The sequence below is a fragment of the Ambystoma mexicanum genome, chromosome 8 (genome assembly GCF_040938575.1).
Source record: "Ambystoma mexicanum isolate Mex_15411 chromosome 8, UKY_AmexF1_1, whole genome shotgun sequence".
NCBI lineage: Eukaryota > Metazoa > Chordata > Amphibia > Caudata > Ambystomatidae > Ambystoma > Ambystoma mexicanum.
Window position 1 is genome coordinate 169,932,131 of NC_090929.1, and position 23,984 is coordinate 169,956,114.

Below are 23,984 nucleotides of genomic sequence, written 5' to 3' on the forward strand. Positions count from 1 at the left end.
AACTATCGGACACAGCACTAACACCATCATATCGATCTTGTACCATGAGTGCCTTAACATCTTGGTGTGTAATCCCTCAAGCTGCTTTGCACAATGGGTGATCACTGGCCTGGGCTGCCTCTGCTTCACGCAGCTAATGCAGGGATCCATCTTTGAAGGATGCAATACCTTTAATTTGTACCGATCAGTGAACTGGGATATTACCATCACTGGCAGTCAACTTCCCTCCAGGCCTGAACATACCCTGATCCGCTTGATTATGTCCGACACACTGCAAAACACATCCACCACCACCCCCCTCCAACAAGATTTCCCAAACACACAGCTTCCTGCCAATTCATCTGACAAAAATCCATGAGTCCAATGGGAATGGCAGATCCCTGGGACAAAATGTGGTGGTATCCTTCAAGTGTTCCTATCTCATGCTTGGCAAAACAAGACCAAGAAAAGGTTCAAACCATTTCTTAAAACCATAAAGCGATAAGACACTGGATAACATTTAAATCTGTGATGGAGTGTTTAGCATGCCATCTTCTACAGGGGTTACAAGTCCACCTTACTCAAAGATAAACAAGCTCACTTTCAGAGTTGCAGACTACTCTTCAAAGGAACTTGAACATTTTCTATGCATTGTGTAAGGGTGTCCCGAAGTAAGGCTTGGACACAATGGTGGCATATGTGTGGGTACAAACATTTAGTAATCAAGAAAGGGTTGGAAAAATGCCTCTATATACCTAAAGCTAAGACAGGTTTCCCCTGCCTCAAAGAAAACTAGTGAAATTGTCAGAATGTCCAAAACTAAAAAAATCCTTCCCTGTCGTGTGTCAAAAGCCTACCTCTGTCCCTAACCCTAATAACTTAAATCAATTGTGAAAGGATGAACTCTTTCCAAAGTAAAGCGTGCATGGTAGTTCCAACCGATCGAAAAGTTCCCAGTCCCTTGGGTAATCAAAACTGATGAAATAAACAATGTTCACAAAGATAACCATCCAAGGCTAGGGTCATACTCCATTTCCCTAGACGACTTCTTGTTCTACTTTCCTTCCTTTTGGATTCCTGAGCCCTGCATCCTCTTAGGTAAATGTCACTGGGCAATTCACAAGGATTTGCTTCTCAGATTCACCATTTTTTATCCCAACAATTTGGCACACTTCTCTACCAAGCATAGGATTCCTTCCAATTAGTCCTCTTCAGTTGCAGTGTTCTTGACCCTCTTATTCTCAACCTCTCATTTGGGTGCGGGCCTCGGACTCACAATGTTCAGAACGGCTTAGTTTACTCTCCTGCCAAGTAACTGTCCTCTCATGGACTGTCTCTTTCTCTCACAGGGTCCCAGACCCTCTTATTCTGCGTTACTTTAGGCTTTTGTCTCTCATACGGGTGCAGGTCCGAGATTCGCAATATAGCGTTGTATCCACTTGGTTTACTCCACTGCCAAGCATACAACTTTTCCTTGTTTACTTCTTTTGCCATCAGGGTACCAGACCCTCTAATTCCCAGCTTCTCATATGGGTGTGGGTCCCAGCCTCGAAATTTATTATCATATCTGCTTGGTTCACTCTCCTACCAAACATACGATTCCTCTTTCTCTGGTTATTCTCTGGGTCCCAGACAGTTTTACACTTTGACTTTCATATGGGTCCGGGTCCGGACTTGCAATCTTTTCTCAGGGTCCAAGACACACTCCTTTCAGCTTCTGCTTTCATCGCCTTACCTCCCCGGACCTCTGGCACCTCTTGGGTAACCTGTGTACCCGTTTGCCTCTTCTGTGCGGGTACCACTTTGCTAGGGTCTCGGGCACCCAGAGGTCCGACTCGGCAGCAGCCCAAATAGTCCCTTCGCCCTGGACCACGTTTAGGGTCTCCTTCTCCGTTCATGGCTTCCCTTTCGGCTCTCGTTTGCTCGCCTGGTGCACAGCTCCCGCAGTTCCTCCTAGGAGGATAGGTCTCCTTTAGCATCCCAGGTGCGCTGACTTTAAACTCCTGCGCTGGATTGTTGTACTGCTTTGGGCCAAACCGCATACAGTGAGAAGCTGGACCGCTCACTCTGGTTCTCTAGAGTGATCCTCGGAATCCTGGTTATCAACTTCTTTACAGTACTTGTTTTAGAACCATAGGTAACATACCTTGCATTTTCCGGTATTTCAGTCTTGTCAAGTATATTAGGTGGATGGACTTTACAACAGAACACACTGGCTCTATCTAGAGAGGGCAAGGAGGATTTGACATAGGAGAAGGGGCTGGGTGTATTGAAGCAGGAGTATACTGCGTTTTTTCCAAGAATGGTCGTCCCCAATCCCATAAGGGGCTTACTTCCCCATGTGAACCTCCCTCAGTGCTCCCCCCACATCCCCAGGTGGACGCACCACCCTGTTCCCATGGGAAAGGTCTCCCCCTAAGAGAGAAGGGATGACATCCTCAGATTTGTCACAATTGATACCACTTTTCCTTGACATTCTCATTCCTACTCCCTCGCAAAAACTGTGGCCAGTGACAAGTGCCTTACACATACATGGCTCCTCCTCGACCACTCAGGATTTTGCCGTTTACCACAGCATGCTATGACTTTTGGGTTATCATTGGACACTGACAGTAATTGCTCTGTTTTTTTTTTTATTTTTAATAGAACCTATCCAGGGAAACGGATCCCCCCCTGCTTAACACGCATCAAACACAATACATGCAGCATACCGCAGGCTTAGCAATATTTCCCAGCCTTTTGAACGCCTACACAGTCTCACTGGTTCACATCTTCAGCAGCTATGCAATTTGCAACCACATGCATGCCGATGATTTTCAGTATTGCCTTAATCTACAGAAGGTAGATGCCTCACTGCCTCACCCCCTCACCCACACACAAGAACTGCAGGGGACCTCTCATGCAGACTTGTCCTTTGATAACCACATTAACAGTCAATAGTGCAGCTTTCTACTGCTTAATGCTCTTATGAGGTATTTACCACTTTAGACAAAGCCACCCCAAGGGATCCTGTTGGTCCCAACAGAAGGGTCGTCCCATCTGAACTATGTAGCAGCATCTACACCACCTAACCGTCCTAGAAATATATACGATCTACAGCATGTACATAACCAAACGGCCAATCTCATTTTACCTAAAACTACTTGACCACAGTCCCAGTCCAGGAGGACACTGCAATGACTGATCAAAAAAGCTAATCATATTCAAGGCTCTATGCTTCATATGGGCAAAGAAACAACTCTGTGGTTTGAGTGCTCTACAAATAACGTATATGTCAGATAAAACATTATCTGAACATTTGTTGTCACTTAAAGCTTTCTTTTACAACATTTTAGATTGGAAGGCAATATTTTCTTTGATGAATTTTAGCATGGCCTCTTTCCCTTCACTATTCGCTATAATCACCAGTACTTAAACCATAGTTTGAAAGAGGGATGTTCGCCAATGAAAGTTGGTCTAAAACATGATCAGCCGATAATGTGAGAAGTGCAGTACTGGGAGCAAAAAAACAAAACTAGCTTGCTCTATGGGCTTTAACATGTTCAGGAGGCCCTGCATCAGGTTTCAACTCTCTATGCCAGAAAAGAGGAGAATTCACATTTGCATCCCAGTCTGTCCCCATCCATAGGGGCAGCCCACCTGAATGATGGGGAATTATGTCATCAGTGAGGGGCAGCTGCCTCTCTAGGCACAGAGAGCAAGGGGAGCATGCCTGGATTACCCTACTCATTTGGGGGTAAACAATGTGGGAAGTCCTCTATTGAGAAGGAAGAAAAGCTACAATATATTGTTCTATGTGCGTTACCCACTCATGAGAACATGAATCCAGTTGTAGCTTTACATCTGGCCCTCTTGCTCTCTACGCCTACCGGGCCGTTACATCACACCGATGACACTCATTGAGGCAGAAAGAAGGGTCTGGTGTTGCTTTAGATATACTTGCTCATAGAGATTTAAATGACCTACTCTTATGGGCAGACTCAGACCACGGTACATAGACTTGAAATGTGATTTAGAATAGTACTACAATAGTACTACGGTGTGACAAAGGGGCTCACACGGCTACTGCAAAATCTTTCACAGCCTTTTTCTTCCTATTTGCGGGTGTTTCAGGCTTTCCTTCACATGATATTCCTGGCAAAGTTACTCCACACAGTTGTTAAATTTCAAACCAAACCTTTTGAATTATACCAAAATATCACTGCTTTTATCCTAAATTGCAATACGAACAATGGTCCAAAGAAACGTTTGAGGCAACAAATGGCGGTTTGAGTATATTCTCTCAGACTAGGAACACAGATAAAACCCACAGCAGAGGCATTTACTGAAAATACTGCTTTTGTAAGCACACTAAAAACAAGAAATAAAAAGGAGCTGATCCTCGTTAAACCAAATTTGGGTTAACCTTTTTTTAAAATATGGATTTTGTACAATAAAATGCACTCCACACTGTTTAGATAAAAAGGGTCAAAATGGCTCAATTTGCTTTTTTCTTTGCTTCCTGAATCCCGAAGCGGATCTTGCATTAACATCTGCCATGTATCATCGTGTAATCCTCCTTTTCTCTTTCCTCCAAAACTACCAGAATTCAGGGTAACCCTAATCTTTAAAGTGGAGAATCACCAGTAAGACCCAGCAGTACCTGTGGCGGCACGGATTAGGACTGCGGCAGGCTTTTTACTAGATGGGATTTAAAGCAAGCAATAAGGAGAGGAAAACCTTCCAAGACATAATCCGCCAGTCTCAGACTGACCCAATTCTTTCGGGATAAGAAGCACTCATCACATTTCTGCCCCGATTTAAATGATCAAGTTAAAGCAAAGTATGCTGAAGTGTTTGCACGATTTAAACGGTCGGGGTTTGGTGGCGGCTCTTGTGGTGCCAGATAACAATCTGCTTTTGAATATCTTACACATGGGCACAGTAAAAAAAAAAAAGAGGGAATCTTACATTTCCAAAATCTGAACAACATTTTCTGACTAAAAAGGCATAATCTACCAATGCAAAGTTGCTTATAACAATCACTAATTATTGCTTCCATCTCTTTGGTGAATCTGGCATAGTGCCACCCCAACCAGGCGAGACTCCTGCCCTTTATTCTCCTTCTTGCTGCTCCTGCTTGGCCTCGTTGCATGCAGGACGTCATACTGCACAATCCTAACCTATTTTTACTAGGATTGTATTTTCGAGGCAGGGGAAGCCAACCCAGAATATTGGTATACGTCAGTTATGTCTATTTATAGAGAAAGCTTCTGTGACGTCCCAATGTGAAACACAAAGCAGTCGGAAATAAAGCAATGCAGTCGTACCTGAACGGAAACACGTTGATGCTTGTGCGGAACAGCAATATGTCGCTGTGTGTGTGTTAAAACCATGGGGCTTGAACGTTTTTAAGATGTAGATGTTTAGACATTCCAACTTTCAGGGACACGGCTATCTTTGTTCCCTCACTTTGCTCATGCACGTTTCAGATGCTGTGGGAGCCCAAGAGAGTGCACAGCACACTGAAAAAACAGGAGCAAGGAGCTCGACAAGCTGGACTAAATGACGGTAGACAAAAACATCTTCCAGATGATTTCGAAAAAAGTAACAAAGGCACATTTTCTTCACCAGACCTTGTTCCTACAATTTAATGGCTTTTTTTTTTAAGGGAGAAAGAGTGACGGAGACACATAACATTCTCTGTTAAACAAAAGGTCTCAGCATTATCCTTCAAGATTTTTGATTTGACTACTTCACGGATTTGGGCAAAGGGCAGTCTTTTGTGCTTACCAGCAACACACACTATGTTTTGACCATTTTCTCCACTGTTCTATCAGAATAGGCTTGCATGTAATCAGTGCAGCGAATCCTCAACCACAGCAATAAAACGCACAGATATGCAGTGAGTACGCGTGCAAATGCATGCTCTACTCGCGGGTGCCGGTACACGCGCCAGGTCAGACCTGGCGGCTGTAAGGCACCCGCGAGCAGAACTCGTAGTTTGCGGTCCGGTAAAAACGGTACCGGAAAGCTTACCGGTACCGTTGTTACCGGACCGGCAAACTTACATTGAGGCCCAATGTTTTGGTTTCATGTACTACTTAAATAAATGATCTAAATGCATTCCCAACGAACAGGGTGTTTCAGCTATCCTGGGACCTCTCCACGCCCATCTGAAAACACCCTAAAATGAGACAAGTCCCTGGCTTGCACTTTCTGCTACATCCTGTTCACTTACTCCTAACCAGTAGTAAGATGTGGTAGCATGACTCCAATAAGATGGAGTTGCAGTACTGGATGGAGTTAGCTGGAGAAAACGTTCAGCATGTAGTGTTTGCAAAATGCAGGGGGTGCAGGTGACCGATTTACTAGACTAACGGCGATGTAGTTTAAAAACACCAACAGGCACACTGGCAAGTAACGCGCACGCAAGCTTAAGCCACAAACAGGTGGCATCCGAGTATTTGCGCGGCTAACCAGAATAAAAAAGGACATAACTAGGTTAGCAATGGAGGCCAGTCCGTTTTAAAAAGAGCACCATACGTCCAAAGCGACTAAGCACGAACACACCGTACTATTGCTGTAGGATTGGATGGGTCCCCAGACGGGACAGCCTCACTCGTTAGCAGCCACCACCCCCACCGGCAGATTTATGAGGCCCCCTCGCCCCGTGACAGGACAAGCATAGAGCGGTGCCGGGAACGCATATAACATTAGAAAAGGTGAGAGGATGGGCCGCGGTGGAAAAGTCAGAGGGAGGGGACCATGGAGACTGTACAGATAGAAGGGGGAGTGGGCAGAGAATGGGAAGGATGGATGGGGTCCTGTTGCACGGAAACATTACCCCAATACCTCCAGACATCGGGGGCAAGCAACATTCTCTTCTGCCGAGAAAAGGGGTTAGTAAAGGAGGGAGGAAGGAAGATCGATCTGTGGCTCTGTGTGCAAACCAGGCACCAACCAAAAAGAGCAATATGCAATCTCCTGAAATATCTTTGCAGAAAGTTTAGGAGAGGTTGCAAAACGCTACCATCGGTCACGGCTGAGGACTTGCCCCTGCAGGGAGAATGCACTCCGTTTATTTACCACCCTTGAGGTGATGTAAACATTAAACGCTGCTTAACCTGATCGAACAGCTATTCTCGTAATCAATGCATACCCGTATTTCTAAAATCAAGCAATGAGTGCAGGCAAAAGAAGGTGCTGGACCATTACTCGGCAGTATTTCAAACACTTTCTGTACAATTCAGAAATGTTTTAAACCCCTTGTCTTTCAGAGGACATAATTCACGCTACTCCATCCGCCGTAATGGAGAAAAAAATCAGTTTATTTTTGTAACTGACTCGATAGATGCTTTCTTGCCGTGAATCAGTGTCATATTAATGTGCAAGAGACTAGAGTGGAAGTGACCTTTTATGATCATGAGCTGTGAATGGCTGCATTACCTCTAAGTGCTGCTTCTGCCCCAAGGTCTTTCTCGATCCGGGGTCAGGACTAGTGACATAACATTATTGCCCCCTACTTGAAGACTGGAAGGTTTAGCGCAAGGACCCGGAGGAAGCTATAAGACGCAGTGGTGCGGCATGCCGTGCCCGAGCTGGCACTTCCACTCTGTAAAGGAAGTCCAGTGTCTTTAAAGTCTGCAGCACCACGTTTTCCGTTAACAGAGTGTGGCCGTTCGCCACTGGAAAACTTCCCAGGTCCAGTTATTATGGTTTCTATTCAGCCACGTTAGAGATATTTACCTTTGAATAGCTGCAGGGCTTGAAGGGGACCAGGGCTAGACAGGGCTCTCTCAAAAGTGTTCGAGACAGGGTGCTGCAGGGGATTCCTAAAGTTCTCTGGTAGCCCCAGCCGATCAGGCTGCTAGAAGCTACGGAAAAAAAAGCCTTGGTTGTAACCGCCACTCCTTTACCTTCTTAATTGTGGCATCGGCCCCCGCCAGGCAACCCTTTAACAAAGGGATGTAGGGATTATCATCCTCGTACCTCAGGTGATAGGGTGATGACAGCTGGAAAGGAGTGCCTGATGGGGGTCAGAACATTAAAGGAGCAAAAGGAGAGGCACACTTACCTAAGCTGCATGCTGCAAGGGAGAATTTGGAGTGCTAAAATCCTCATACCTTAGAGACCCCCAGCTCTTTTGCTGGATTGACCTGATTTGGATGATAAGTTTCCTCCGTTTTTGGAGTCTGACAAACTCCATGGGCATCTACATTTTGTATGGTTACACACAGCACCTTCAGTGCAGAGTCACTGAGAAATTCTTTAGATTTCTCATAAGGGTTAAATACCTTTTCTTGTGTGAATTACAGTTCCCAAGAATAGTAAAGTGAACTTTACTTACTTTTCTCTTTGTAGGTCCAGCACACACCATCTTATGTAGAGTGCTGGGGACCTAGAAGCCCCTTATCCTCAGGGCTGGACTGGGAACTAAAAGAGGCCCTGGAAATAATTACTGGGGACCAAAAGAGGCCCTGGAAATAAAGTTCAAAGTGGCCCCATATGACAAATTTTCAGCAAGCCCAATGCTTTTCCTATGAGAAAAAGTGGAAATACCACAGAAAAGAGGCCCAGGGTGCAGAGGCCCACCGGGAAATCTCCAGAGTTCCCGATAGGCCAGTCCACCCCTGCTTATCCTACATTCTCATGTAAAATGTTTATGTTACCCTCACTACTTTAAATGGCTGGTGTCAGTGGTTTAATTTTCCTACCATTGTGCTTTTGTACCGCAGGCTGAATTCTCATCTACAGTATAGCACCTATCGGTGACCATTTTGTCAAAATGGGCCCAGTCTTTTTTTTGCAATTTTCGGTTTGTGAGGTCTTTCTTGGGTTTTACTCTGTGCGTCGAGGCCGAGTTGATGCCTTTGTTCATTTTGCCTTTGGTAGGCTTCAGCCCTGAAGGCCGCGTCTGGCTCCAGTGTGTCTGGAAAGGCAGGATGTGAGGGAGGTTCCCGAAACTCCCCTGTCCTTTGTCTCTAGGAGTGCCTGAATGCAACCAGTCATGATTGTCTGGCTGGCTGTCCTTTCAGGACTGCCACACTGCTGGGTGACTGACAGCCTAGGCTGCGCATGAATGGGAAAAACCTGCTTAAAAGGCGAGGGTTTTGGGACTAACAAGCAGAGTCGACCACTGGGAGAAACACCAAACAAAGAAACCGTGAACAAAGCTTGCTGCATCTTCCTGGACCTTTGAATTGCCCAGTGAAGCACTGCTGCTGTGCTGAAACTTCTTTTTCTGATCGACAAGAGAAGCTCCGGAAGGGACGACTTCTTCCCTTGGGTTAGAGGGACCAACTAACCACGAGACGAACTCCACTGGACCATCCTTCCCTGATTGGCTGTACTTCTTCGCTGCTGCAAGAACGGAGTGCCAGGGTTCAAGAAATCAGTAGTCGAGTGAAACATCTGCAATCCGGCCAAAAGTTCAAGGAGTCTCCTATAGACCCCCCAGAGGCAGGAAGACCGCAGCTTGAGTCCCCTCACCAGAGTGCAGGACCCAAGGAGTGAAGGAAACCCAACAGTTATCCGAGATCCGCAGTGGTGCCGTTTATCGAGCACTGAACCCGTGAAGCGCCGCTGATCCGAAAAGAGCCCTTATCTGCCAATGACCTCCAAATTGCTGCCGCAGGAGCCCTCCAGACACCCTTCCTCTTGTCCACATGACTGAGGCTCAGGAACCCAGGGTCTGTACTGCTGCAACAGGACAGAATCCAGCTGGACCGCTCTTCTTCAAACCAAAGGTACTGTTTAGACTTGGGGTACTTAACCTCAGTGTCTTTTTAAGAGGTGTTTTTCTCAGTTGCCTTGAGTTCATTCCAACTCTGATTTTCACAGGCTTAACAGCTTGTGACCCTACAACTGATTTCTACAAACTCTCTAACTTTGTGCAAGACATTATATCTAAGAAGTGCCTCTGCTCCAATTGACTTTGGCTGTCCTAGCTCCCTGAAGACTCTTCTAGTCCATTGACTTTGATATCTCTGTCCCTCATAGGTGGTAACTTGTTTTAGACTGTTATTGCTGGGAAAGGCTTGTCTAGATAGAATTGGGAGATTTAGTTGTCCTCACATATATTGAGAACCAGTTTAACCTTTGTTTCCTTCCTTCAACCTTTCCTTTCTGCAACCTCAGAATCTGCAAAGTATAACTAGTGATATATAAATGCCATTACTGTGCTTGAAGTCACCTCAGGTGTAGGAAGTGTGTAAAAAGCATATCCAAAGAATATCCATTAACCTATGCTGATTCTGGAAAAGTATTTTTAAGTATATTTGATTGTTACATATCTTGCCCTTTTAAAAGAACGCTTCTTTAAAAATTGAAGTTAAATAAATAACTATTTCTAATTGAAATCTTGACAGCGTGAGTGATACTTGGCTACTTGTATTTGCGAATTTCATTGCTACAGCTCACATGTACCCCTCCTGAGAAAGGCCTGGCTGCTAACTTGTGTAGTACAGACCTATTCCAAAAGGTGGGTTACCCAATATCAAGCAGATAAGTGTTGTGTAGTCTCACACAGTGTGACTGCACCAATTCTTACCTAACATATGCTGCCTGTTAGGCCACGCCCCTTCTGGCCACACCCCCTCTAAGAACCCTTTATCGATTTTGAATGGCTAGCAAATACAGAAAGGAGAGTTGCTGTGCCATTTGTTTATTGCAGTGATCCCTTTAAAAATCTACAGAATTTGTCATTGTAAGCTCCCCCCATCCCGATAAAAATATACGAGGAAAGGCAGGGAGCTCATTACTCACACATCCCCTTCCAATCATCTTGAAGGATTTAAATGAGAAGTGACTTCACACCAGGCAGTAAATGTTTAGAACATTCTCCCAATGCTTGCCAACCTTCAGGTAGTCTTCATCTTTTCACTGTCACCACTATCTCCACTGCTGCTTCTGGGTGCAGTGGTCATACAATTTGCAAAATATGGGGTGTACTGTGTGCGTGCGTGATTGTATAAAGACAGTATTTATCAATGATTCTCAATGGCTGTCAAAATGGCAACTATTCATCAAATCTGCAGTTCCAAAGCAGTGAGCTACTTATACCCTGTGATTTAAAATGAAACAAACTTCAAAAAGCGAGACTGATCTCTGGAGCATCATTGAAATGGGATGATACAGTATAAACTTACCAATCACATTGGCTGTAACTGTGTAGAGCAACGTCCTTGTCAGTGGAAGAAGAGCTTGGCAATCACTTTATGCAGTTTTACAAATAAAATATAAGTTTCTTATGCGTTCTTGGATATACAGCAGAAGTGCTGTTATCCTTCACTCCATTGACTGACACACTTCTTAACCAGAACGTGCCACTGCCAGTAATACAACCATTCCAGTTAAGGAAATGCCAGAGGATAACCACAATTCTGGAGTGCAGGGTGTAAGTAATCAGAACAGAAGGGCAGGAAGCTCGGTTTTGTGGCCCTTGGCCATTAAGAATACAGATATTTGGTTATTTGGCAATTCTGGACCCTTATTTTTGAAGGATAAACAAGCTTTTACTGTATTTAGTACACTTCCTCTTCTAAATTAATGTGCAATTTGGTTTAAAATATAAACATTAAAAACACTGCATTAAAGAAAATGCAAAGCACCATCAATAGAATCCCAACAACAATATCAACAATGTTGCGAGTAAACTATATATTTTATAAGCTTAGTTATGCTAAGATTCTAAAATCTCCAAATACACAAATAATAAATACAAAATCTTAAATCTGAGCTATGTAAAAACATGCATCCATTTCACTTCGTAATCAACACTACTAAAATTACATCTGTTCCTTTTTACTTGTCTTCGGTAGTAATTCATTAAACTATGTATTTATTTCTTTATTGGATTTGTAGAGCACACACTAACCCGAAGGCATCTGGGCACTGGTTACATGAGAGAACACTGTTGAGAAAGCAATACAAGACAGTAAGCCATAAATCAAGACAGTATGATCAAAAGTAGAAAAGGCAGGTGACTGAATAGAGTTCCAAAGGTGGGCGGCTTTGACAAAGAAGCTGGAGCCACCTACTCTTGATCGTTTGAATCTGGACACAGAGAGCTGGAGGTTGTTGAAGGAGCGAGTGAGTCTTGAGTGAATGGGGAGGGACAGTCTGTGAAAGGTAGGGCGGTGCCGAGTTGGAGAGGCACTGATGAGTAATGGCCATTGTTTGAAGCTGATCCGCTCCCGGACTGGAAGGCAGTGGACCTCCCGTGTAGCGGCTGTGATTTCCCATTTGGGGAGGTCAAGAGCAGCACAAAGTGCGTTTTTTTGGGATCACTTGCAGTTTACTGAGGTTTCGTTATGTGGTGCCCACAAAAAGGCCATTAAAGTAGTTCAATTTGGCTCCAATGACTGCACGTGCGATGGCAAGGTGGTTGTTGGTTATGAGGAAGGGTTTGCAGGCATTGAGGAGTCTTGTAGTGCTGGCAGCAGAGAATGCAATGGCGCTAATGTGCCGTGACATGTTGAGGGGGGAATCAAGATACACTCCCAGGGTATTTACAGATGGGGAGAGAGGGATGGAGTGGTTGTCAATAAGGAAGGATTGGTAGGCTGGATCAAGACTGGTGAGGGAAGTACGAGTGATACAAATCAAATTTTTGTTCTTGTTCAGGAAGTGGCTGCGGGACGCCATCCAGGCTTGGATAGTTTCTTAGATGGAGTTAAGGGTGGAACTGTCTTTCGTGTAGGTCCTTGAGAGGAATGACAAACTGTGTAGCATAATTAGTGTAAGAAATACCCAGGGAGTCAAGGAGCTCGAAAGGGGGTTTAGTGTAAATGTTGTAGAGGGAAGATGAGGCGCATGAACCTTGTGGAACTCCACAGAAGGGACAGCAGTAGAATTGCCAATGTAAACAAGGAAGGACCTATATGCAGAGAAGGAAGCTATCCAATTGTTAGTTTGGGTGGAGAAATTGTCTGCAGAGATGAGGTGGTGGCAGATGATTTGGTGATTGACTAGGTCAAAGGCAGCAGAGAGGCCCAGTAGAAGTAGGAGGACAATTTTGCCTGAGTTAGGTAAATCATTGATGTGATTGGGCTGAAATTGTTCCATGATGAGGATGGAAGCCGGACCAATGGAGTCTGAGGATATGGTGTTGTTCAAGGAAGGTTTAGATCTGGAGATGTGCAGCTCTTGCAAGGATTGTTAGAAGGAATGGAACTGCAGTGAGAGGGCGGTAGTTGGTAGGAGTCGCAGGGTCAAGTGATTTTATTTTCAGGAGGGCGGAGATCCAGAATTCTTTAAGCTTGGTGGGCACTATACCCGATTCAAAGGAGGTACTGATGATGATGGTGATGAGGGGCAATTAGGGAATCAGCGCATTCTTTGACAAGTGGGGCTGGACAGGTGTCACCTCTGCAGCAGGATGGTTTGAGACCATTTATTATTTGAGACACATCTGTTTCAGTGATAGGGTGGAAGTTGAAAGGTGAGTAGGATGGTGGGTTGTTAGGTAGATGCATGGCGTTGAGCTGCAGATTAATGGCCAATTGTTTTAGCAAGGATTTATTTTGTAGAGAGGCAATTTTTACAGATAGAGCGTTCTGGATTTCGGTGCGCCAGGAGTCATTGATGGTGATGGTAGCGAGAGGGGTGCTCTAGTTTTCGTAGGATGGAGAAGAGCCTACAATAGTTAGAGTTGGCATTGGTGATTCAAGTGTTAAAGATGGAGGCTTTTGCTGCATGTATTGCAAGTTTGTACCCATTAACTAGTATGGAAAAAGATTTCGTAGTGGTAAAAGGGTTTGGCCCCCATTCAGTTTCGCTGGCTCGTTTCTTAGCACAGATGGCTGCAAGGTCAGGAGGAATCCATATGTTCTTGTGGGTGGTGGATTTGCATTTGCAATGTTTGAGGGGAGCAAAGGTGTTTACAGCATGGGAGATCAGATCGTTGTAGGTGTTGACAAAGGCGGAGGGGTCAGATGAGGTGGGGAGTTTTCAGCCAGTAGGGGGAGAAGGCGATCTTTGGTGAGGATCCTCATGCAACGTGAGAGAGCAAGAGGAAGCGAGGTAGGGGTGTGGGTAGGATAGTCTGAGGTGGCGATAGTGAACGTGATAATGTGGTGGTCTGACCAAGTGCAGAGTGTATTAGCGTGGAGAAGAGTATTGCAACTGAAGTCTACCAGCCAGTCTAGTATGCAACCTTTCATGTGTGAAGGGGTCAGGATGAGCTGTGAGCCCCCACAATTGTAGAAGGTATTGGCGAGAGGGATGGCATTGGGGTCAGAGGTTTTGTTGAAGCCCAGGTTCAAATCGCCAAGCAAAATGATATTGGAGGTAGGTTTGAGAGTCGAGGTGACTAGTTGAGTGAGGTCTTCTTTGAAGGTAGCGATGGGGCCGGGTGGGCGGTAGAAAAGGTGGAGGGAAAGGGTGGAGGTGGGCGATATGTACACTTTAGTGGAAAGGAGGTCGCAGTTGGGTAGGACATTGATTGTAGAGTTTGCGACAGGTATGGAGCCCTTATATATGATGGCAACTACGCCCCCTTTGCCTAAGGATCTATCATTGCAATGCATGGGTTAATCAGTAAGTAACACAATGGAGAGGGCAAGACCTGCAGCTGGGTTTCGCCAGGTTTCGGTGATGGCAAGTAGTTTGAGGTGTTGTCTTCGTATCACAGAAGTCCAAAAGTGCTCAAATCAATCAAATCTGACAACCGAGCGTACGCCTCTTCCAAAAGAACTCAGCATTAAGCATTGCTGGATCCAGAACAAACTTTCTTAGAAAGTGTAATCTAATGTCAGTTGTGCCAGAACATGTTATATAATTAGATGTTTGAGGGTGTTGTGAGAAACCAGAAGTCGTCTCACCCACTTGTCTCTGGGGATCTGTCATCCAGGTGGCCAGGACACGGCCATCACTTTTGGATCCAGTTCCTGGGGGTGGACGAGTGCAGGAGGATCAAAAGGGCGAGGGGTCTTCGGGGAGTGTAAGTGGGACACCGGATGGTGAGACGCGGTATCCCCTTCCCTTTAATACCTTTACCACATCCTACTAAGTAGGATATTTAGGAACTCATCCCCCCCACCCCCTTTTAAAACAAGAACACTTTCACACGGACAGCCCGCTATGGGAGAAAATAGACTAACACCTGAGCAGTATACCTGACGTGTCCCAATACAATGGTCAGGAGAGGTCAGGCAATTGCTGACCATCACACACACACCAGACTTCCATTAAGCTTCCCCACACGGATAAAAGGCGGAGCATGAGAGCACACTCTGAGCGAGGCAAAGCACACAAGGAAATGGCAGTGTCGAGACGGCAACTGATCGAGGGAAGAAAGAAGGCAAAACAGAAAGGGATACCAAGGGGGGAAATTCTATTGACCTTCTAGACAATGATGATAATAATGATAATGATGTGTTATTTATATAGCGTCTTAATCCAATGCACTTTACAGAGCACATATTTACATACAATATCACCCAACCAAAATTGGTACTCATTTATTGACCTCGGAAGGATGAAAGGCTGAGTTGGCCTTGTCGGGATTCGAACCTGTGACCTGCTGATCACGATCAGAGCGCAGCAGCGAGCTCTCAACCCGCTGAGCTATCTTACCGGCTTGGACAAGCAACCGTTACTTTCCAGAAACCTCAAGAATAGAAAGTGTAAGACCGGGAAACCATGCTGAAGAATCCTGTATTGTGTCAGCTGCCGTGGTACCGTCCTTGGCTCCAAGATCAAAGCACTGTTAGTGAAATTAACACAGCCGGTGAGTTGGGGAGACCGATACAAGACTGGTCTGTGTTGAAGCCAAGGTTGCAAGTAGCAACACTGTATGGCGAGCGCTGGAACGAAAATTGTTAAAACATGCGTGATAAGAGACGCAAGTAAAGTTGAACTGCTGATGAGTGATTGGACTTTAAAAGCAAGATACAATACCTTTGACAGAGTGGTCCGGCACCGCGTGGGTGCTCAATCGAAGGTCACTGTAAGGTATTCAGCTAAGAAGTGGCAAAAGTGAAAGTGGGAAAAAGGTTATATCAAGAAGAGAACAAGTAATTGTGCAATGAAGTGGTCCCGCAATGGGTTGAGCAAAATCCAGCGCACAGTTGAAAGTCTTCGATTTTGATGTAGTAGAGAAAGTTTGGAAAAGTAGATAAATTTGGTCTGAGCCCGGCGTAGGGGGACCTAGCGTGAAGAGAAAATCACCCGAGAAGGGAATAGTTTCTTACCTGTAACTCCATTTCTCCAGCATTGGTATCTTTCATGGATTCACATGCTTAGAATATTCCCCGTCGTCAGACTGGGACCCCCTCGGTACACATATATAGCCTTTTCCTGTAGGAAAACTTCCGACACTTTTGTATCCTATCTACATCCTTTTAGGACCCGCCTACGCATGCTCCGTAGGCCGTCCCATTATAAGAGGCCCGCCCCCGCGGCTCCCCTTCAGATTTCGGCCCCTCCAAAGTAGGAAGGGTTAAACTTATCAATCAAATACATTGCATTCCGGGGAGGTTGGCGGGCGCATGTGAATCCATGAAAGATACCAATGCTGGAGAAATGGAGTTACAGGTAAGAAACTATTCCCTTCTCCAGCATTGGATCTTTCATGGATTCACATGCTTAGAATAGATTGTATAGCAGTAACACTTGAGACGGCGGTGAGAATGTAATGTAATATACCCTCACCATACTACACAATGCATATGTACAGTAGGAATAAGATAAGTCATATAACCTTACCTACATAAAGTATACTGTCATCAAAAAGGTAGAAACAGATTCTCCACAGCGTGGAGCTTACCTTACTGAAACAGATGGCGCAGGACAGCTCTTCCCATCTGCACCTCGTCCGCATGCTGCCTGGCAAGGCAGTAGTGGCGGGTAAACGTGTGGGGCACTGACCATGCCGCAGCCTGGCATATGTCCGTCAGCGGAATTCCTGCCCATAAAGCTGCTGAGGAGGACATTGATCTTGTAGAATGGGCTCTAGGATGTCCTTGCAGTGGCCTTCCGGCCTTGGAGTGACAAAACGCAATGGTCGATGAGGCCCATCGAGCCAATCCCTGTTTAGAGATTGCTTTTCCTCTCGTCGACGGACCATATGCGATGAACAGTTGTCGAGTAGACCTGAGTTCCTGTGTACGATGTAGGTAAAATTTCAGAGACCTCTTAACGTCCAGGGTATGAAGAGCTTTTTCTGCTGTCGATGATGGTGTCGCAAAGAAAGTAGGGAGAACAATGGACGAGTGTTTGTGATACACTGTCGGAACTTTTGGGACGAACGTAGGATTAGTTGCCAGGACCACTTTGTCCTTAAAGAATCTTAGGTATGGCGGGTCTATGACCAGCGCTTGCAGTTCCGAGATTCTCCTAGCTGATGTGACAGCAGTCAAGAATGCCAACTTCCACGATATGAATTTTATGTCAGACGTGGCCATAGGCTCAAAAGGCGGTTTAAGCCTGCCAACACTGTGTTGAGACTCCAAGTTGGAGGGAAACGTTTTACCGGGGGAAAAATTCGAAATAAACCCCTCATGAAGTGTTTCACAAGTCTGTCGCTCGTGAACCTCGAGATGGCCACCAGGTGCACCTTTATCGATGTGAAGGATAACCCCCTCTCCACCAAGAGAAGCAGGTAAGGTAGAACTTGCTCCGGAGTCACTAACAACGGTTGTAGGCTTTGTTGTCCTCGACACCATTCACAGAACCTCCGCCACTTATAGGAGTAAGATTTGTTTGTAGAAGGGGCTCGAGGCGCCTGCAGAATTTTTTGACAATCCTCCGAAACGTCTAAAGCACCGAACTCCGAAAAGTCAGGAGCCAGGCTGTAAGGTTGAGACTGTCCGGGTTGTGATGCCACACCGTGCCTTTGTCCTGGGATAGTAGGTTCGGGACTCTCGGAAACCCTATGGGGTGTTCCAGCGACAGGTGAAGCAGGTCGGAGAACCAGGGTTGTCTCGGCCAGTATGGTGCCACTAGAATTACCCGGCAATTGTATCTGCGTATCCACTGTATTGTCCTCGTATGAGGGGGAACGGGGGAAAAGCATAAAGGAACATGTCCGTCCATGAGAAGAAGAATGCCTCCCCCATGGAACCCTCTTGAGGCCATCTGCTTGCGAATTGCTCGCATTTCTTGTTGTCTTTGGTCGCGAAGGCGTCCAGAGGGGGGTGACCCCATTTCTCGAACACTTTCATCAGGTCAACTGTGTCCATTTCCCACTCGTGTATCTGGGCCATGCTTCTGCTGAGGGAGTCTGCTTGCGAGTTCCTCTCTCCCGGGAGGTGGTGAGCCACGATGGAAATTTCGTGCTTTAATGCCCAATGCCATGTTTTCTGGGCCTCTATGGAAAGAGTTCTTGATCGCGTCCCTCCTTGTTTCCTCAGATAAAACATGGCCGTTGTATTGTCGGTCAGTACTCGTACTCGCGAACTCTTGATGTGTGGTATGAATGCCTTCAGGGCCCATCGTACTTCTCTGAGCTCTAACACGTTTATGTGTAGGAGTGACTCCGTTGGAGACCAGCGACCTTTGCGTTTGGAGAGCCCCCATGTGAGCTCCCCATCCGGTTAGGGACGCATCCGTGACTATGGTTCGCTGAAACTCCGGTTCCTGTAGGGGTACACCGTTGTTCAGATTGTGGAAACTCTGCCACCACTGAAGGGTCCGAAGCAGCTTGTCGTCGTCGATGGTTATCTTGTCTGATCACGATCCTTGAGCCTGCGTCCATCGGTCCGCGAGGAATTCCTGGACTGGCCTCATGAATAGGCGACAGTTTGCCACCAGATGGATGCAGGATGCCATGGCCCCTAGGACGGAAACGTATTTTCTCACTGAGAGCCTGGTGTTTCGCCGTAGTCGGCTCGCTAGCTGATTGAGTCTTGAGGTTCTGTCGAGAGAAGGTTTCACTAGCCCTAACTGGGTCTCGAACTGTGCCCCCAGGAATACCAGCGTTCTCGATGGCCGCAGAGAGGATTTTTAGAAGTTTATGGCGAATCCCAGCTGTTGTAGAAGCTGCATGGTGGCTTGTAAACTTGTGTTGGTCGACGCTGGGGAGGATCCCCTTACCAGCCAGTCGTCGAGGTATGGGTATACATAGTGGCCTTGCTTCCTTAGCCAGGCCGCTACTGGAGCCAGGTATTTCGTGAACGTTCTGGGGGAGGTCTTGAGCCCAAAGGGAAGAACCGTGAACTGGTAGTGAGTCCGCCCTATTACAAATCTCAGGAATTTCCTGCGTTTCCGACACATTGGAATATGGAAGTACGCGTCCTGTAAATCCAGGGACGCTAGAAAATCCCCCTCTTGAACGGCGCGGATCACTTCCTGCAGAGTGAGCATCTTGAATTTTAGGCTCTTTAAAGACTTGTTGAGATCGCGTAAGTCTAAAATGGGACGCCATTTGCCGTTCGGCTTTTTTACGACGAAGTATCTCGAGTAGACTCCTTGACCTCTCTGTGATGTTGGAACTAATTCTATCACGCCCTTTGCTAACATGAGTGTTACCTCTTGTTGCAGTATCTTCAGATGGGAATAAGCGGTGAACGCAGGTGGAATGTGTGGAGGGCTGTGTTTGAATTGTAGAGAGTGTCCGTTTCTTATAGTGTCCAGCACCCATTGATCCGTCGTTATTCGTTCCCATTCGTCGACATATGCTGACACTCTTCCCCCCAGAACGGTGTGTTGTATGTCACTGCTGATCTTTATTTTGCTTGTCTCTCGACGACGGATAGGATGGTCTTTTCCTGGACGTCTGGAAGTTACGGCGTCGGTTTGCCGTTTGGGAAGCACGTCTGTATCCCTGGGAGGTGTAAGCCGACCTGCCAAAGGATCTGTCTCCAGACGCAGAGTATCTGGAATTACCTGAAGCCCCTCTAAAGGGACGAAAAGACTTGTAGCTTCGGCCACTCTGGAGGGCACCCAATGAACGTGCCGTGTCCGAGTCCTCTTTCATTCCCTTTAGGGCTTCGTCCACCTTCTCACCGAATAGAAGGTCTCCCTCAAAAGGCATATCTAAAACTTTGTATTGTACCTCTGGCCTGAAGTAGGTACACTTAAGCCATGACTGTCGTCGTAATACGACCCCATTATTGACTTGCTTGAAGCCTGACTCAGCGAGGTCCACCGCGATGTTTATTGCATGATTTGAGGCTTCCTCACCCTCTCGGACAAGTAACATCGCTGCCTTCCTATGCTCTTCCGGGAAGATGATCAAGCAACGGAGCTAGCCTGTGCCACATCTCCCTGTCGTATCTGGCTACAATCACCAGAGAGTTTGCGGCCTTTACTGTGGTTGCTCCCACGGATAGCACTTTTTTGCCAAAGGCATCCTGGCGTCTCGCTTCGTTTTCAGGCGGAGTCATGCACTTGTGCTGGGCCTTCGCCTTTCTCGCCGCTGCCGCCGACACCACCGAGTCTGGCGTTGGTTGGGAGGATAAACACTTGGGGGTAGACTCTGGAGCCTTAAACTTTTTCTCGAGGCGTCCTTTCACTGCCGGCTCTGAAAAAGGGTGACGCATTGTCTGCAACCCCTCCTTCCACACGTGGTCTAGTATTGGTATTGAGAACACGGACCTCCTTCTCTTACCCATGTGGTCGAACAAAAAACAATCCTTTTTCTGTTCTTCCTGGGACAATGGGACAAACCAAATTCTTTACACGCCTTCTCCATCATAGAATGGAATGATGCAATGTCGTCCGGAGGGGACGGGTGAGCTGGGCTTCTAGGGGTTTCCAACTCCACCTCTGACTCCCAGGTTGGATCCCTGGAGGGGGATGATGAGATATCCGACATGGCTCCCCTGTCAGACTCCGAATCTGGCAGCTCACCTTCCTCTTGTGCCAGAGCTGAGATTGGCGTGCGTAGGTGCGTCGGTGGACGGGACGGGCCCGGCTCGTCAACGGGTGACTGTGGCAGGTTTGCCGGAGGTAGTCTCTGGTCCAACGACTGTAGCAAGGACTGAAGCGTGGACAGAATTTCCAGCGACAAAACAGATTGAGGATTGAGAAGAGGGGCAGATACCGGTACACCGGATCCCCTCGTTGACGACTTGTCGGCCACTCGTAGCCCTAGGTCTGCTGGGCCAGCTATTCTCTCGCTCTTGTCCTCCGAGGACAGCGACAGCCTGTTCTTGTAGCAAAGTATCCGGGGGGATCGGATCAAAAACTTCCGGCCTCCAGGCCTCCTGTAGAACCCCCGTCGACGAGGCCATCGTTGCCGCCGTTGTCGGTGAGACGGTGGATGCCACCTGCGTCAGTGGCAGGGTGGGGGCTGATGACTGGACCGCCATCGACGACGGTGACTTAGCAGGTTGTTTAGGCGGTCCCGCCTTTTCCACGCTTGGCCTGCTTTTACTCGACTCTCGACTCGTGGTCGACCGATGATGATCGCCCGAGGAGGATTTCGGCCTTTCCTTTTCATGCTTTTTTGATGACGATGATTTTTTTGACGAGGAGTCTCTAGCTGAGTGACTCCCAGATGACTCTTTTTCCGTCGGTCGAGATTTCTTCGCCGGTGGTTCCGACGAGGTAGCGCGGCGTGATGTTTTTGCCAATTGTGTGGAGCCTACCTCCGAAGGGGGGTATGCCCCCGCTCCGTCATTCAGCCATGCCACCAGCCGTCGACTCCGGTCTTTGAGGGTTTTTTGAGAAAACCCTTTGCATATGTCGCAGTTATCTGCCGAATGATGAGGGTGGAGGCAATATATACAATCCATATGTCCGTCCCCCTCGTAAACTTTTTTCAAGCCACACGTCGCACACGGACGGAACAGCGCTTTTCCTGACATGAAGGACATTTTCTCTAACTCCAACTCCAGGTATACAACCTTGTACAAAATAGTAAGACAACGCAAGGAGATCCCACTACTTTGGAGACGGTTGAAATCTTAAGGGGAGCCGCGGGGGCGGGCCTCTTATACTCGGACGGCCTACGGAGCATGCGTAGGCGGGTCCTAAAAGGACGTAGATAGGACACAAAAGTGTCGGAAGTTTTCCTATAGGAAAAGGCTATATATGTGTACCGAGGGGTCCCAGTCTGACGACGAGGAATATTCTAAGCATGTGAATCCATGAAAGATCCAATGCTGGAGAAGTTGTATATGTGAAATTCTAAGAAAGGAACTTTAATATTTGTTGTGTTGCATCAGGCCCTCTGAAAGAAGAGACTTTGAATGGCAAAGAGACTTTGGCACAGAAGGCCCTGATGTTGAGGTTTTGAACTGTATCCTTGTGCTAGAGAAGCCAGAGAGTGTGCTAAGCTCGAGTGTGCTGTCTTGTCCCATGCTGAAAACGTGGGGAAGGGAAGCCAATGGCTTGAATATCCTGACACATTATTTTGTGAACACTTTTCTTTTGCAGAACATTGTTTCCACACTCTTTGTATTGAAGTGAGGATTGGCAATGGGTTTATTAGTATAGGCCCATTTATTTTGACAGACACGACTAGGACTACGTTATTATTTATGATGTCTTAGCTTGCTCCCATCTTTAGATTTAGGATTAGATACGCGTTTTTGAAACCCAATTGAAGTTCAATAAGCACCCTTGAACTGTGATCACTTGTGTCTGTCTTACTGTTTGATACTATGCCTTCCTTACAATGTCCAGCTCCCCTACTTGCTTAAGCATCCTGCAAAATCAGAGACTCTTACCTAACTTTTTGCTTGGCCCTAAAACCCCAAGGACTCCACCTGATTTAAACAGAATTTTTGAAATTGTCTACTTCTAATAAATGTCTGGAAAACAACAGACTAAGTTAGGGCTCCAAAAATGTACATTTTTCCTTAAAGTATTTTGATGCCAAAGTTTTACTTTGGAGGTATTGATAGTTTTAAGGCCGGTGCCAAATGGTGGATTTATATCTTAGTTCCCTTTTTAATTAAGTCAATAATTGCAACCTGCCCACCCTCCAGTTTACATTTTTTAAAAGGCGTTGCTTATGTTATTAAATTGACTAAGCTCCTTCTGTAACAATCCATCACTGACCCACACGAGAACTTGTAGGTTGGATTTATTAAGGCAGTCCATAACCTCAGCTGTGCCATTGCTCATGCACCCCATGTGCTAACCAGTAACTGGTGATAAGGAATCTGTTTTAATATTCAACATGGCGTTCAAATGGAAAAATATTGATTGAATAATCTACTGAACTAAATGTATGTTAATCAAAGTATAAGCTGCTCAGCAACATTGTTCAAAGCTTCTTGTTGGTTTAACATCAACAGCAAAATTAAACTCTAGGATATTGCATACTTCTGCCTTTAAATAGATTTAAACAGACAGTCACACTTTCCCAATGAGGGCAAGTCACCTGAAGGTCCCATTGCTGTATTATATAAGATAGTTAAATAAATGGTTAGCAAACTACCTCGGTTATTCCACACAATGCAGCTCCTAATCACCTTTTTATAGAAATGATCTCATACAAAGCACAACGGAAATGTGGATATGATGGACTCATACGGATACCTAAACAACCAAAAATGGTCCTCAAAATGCTGGGACCCTGTTCAAAAGTTCCCAATAAAACCTGACTTACGTTGCTTGCTCTACCCCCTGGAGTTGGACAGCTTCATTGGTCAATCATTGTTTGACACACAAACATACACAGACCCATAAGCATAAGTATCTTTCGAGGCAAAGCATTTACAAAGTGTGGCTTCCAAAACAAACCAGTTTTGATGCTTACCTGTATCAGCTAAAGCTTCTGGCCGGGTGGCTGCCTGCACGGTCAAACTATGGAATAACTTCCAAAGAGAACAAGTGTAACCTCTCAACTCGGGTCTGCTCCCTTGACATGCAACCCACTTCACATGGCTAGGAAGAAATATTCCCCCGATCTAAAATGAAAAAGGAAATAATTCATCTATAAAACACAGTGGATTGCATATAACTAACTATAGCTTTACTAAACAGTACGCCACAGTACTAGTCAATTAATGTTTGCGCTGTCAACAAGTAGCAGCCTTTGCTGTACTTAATTTGGTAAACTGGACTAAGCAATTGTGTAGATCATACGGTTGAGTGCACAATGGCTTGTCTTGAAAGTTCCATGTGCA

General features: G+C 46.1%; 1 protein-coding gene across 1 annotated transcript in view; it reads right to left on the minus strand.

The window, feature by feature from the left end:
* Positions 1–23,984, minus strand: part of QSOX2 (quiescin sulfhydryl oxidase 2) — a 578,728-nt gene that overhangs the window by 63,605 nt on the left and 491,139 nt on the right. The window contains exon 10 of the mRNA XM_069609564.1: positions 23,615–23,765. Coding sequence (XP_069465665.1) covers positions 23,615–23,765 — 151 coding nt within the window. The remainder of the gene's footprint in view (positions 1–23,614; positions 23,766–23,984) is intronic.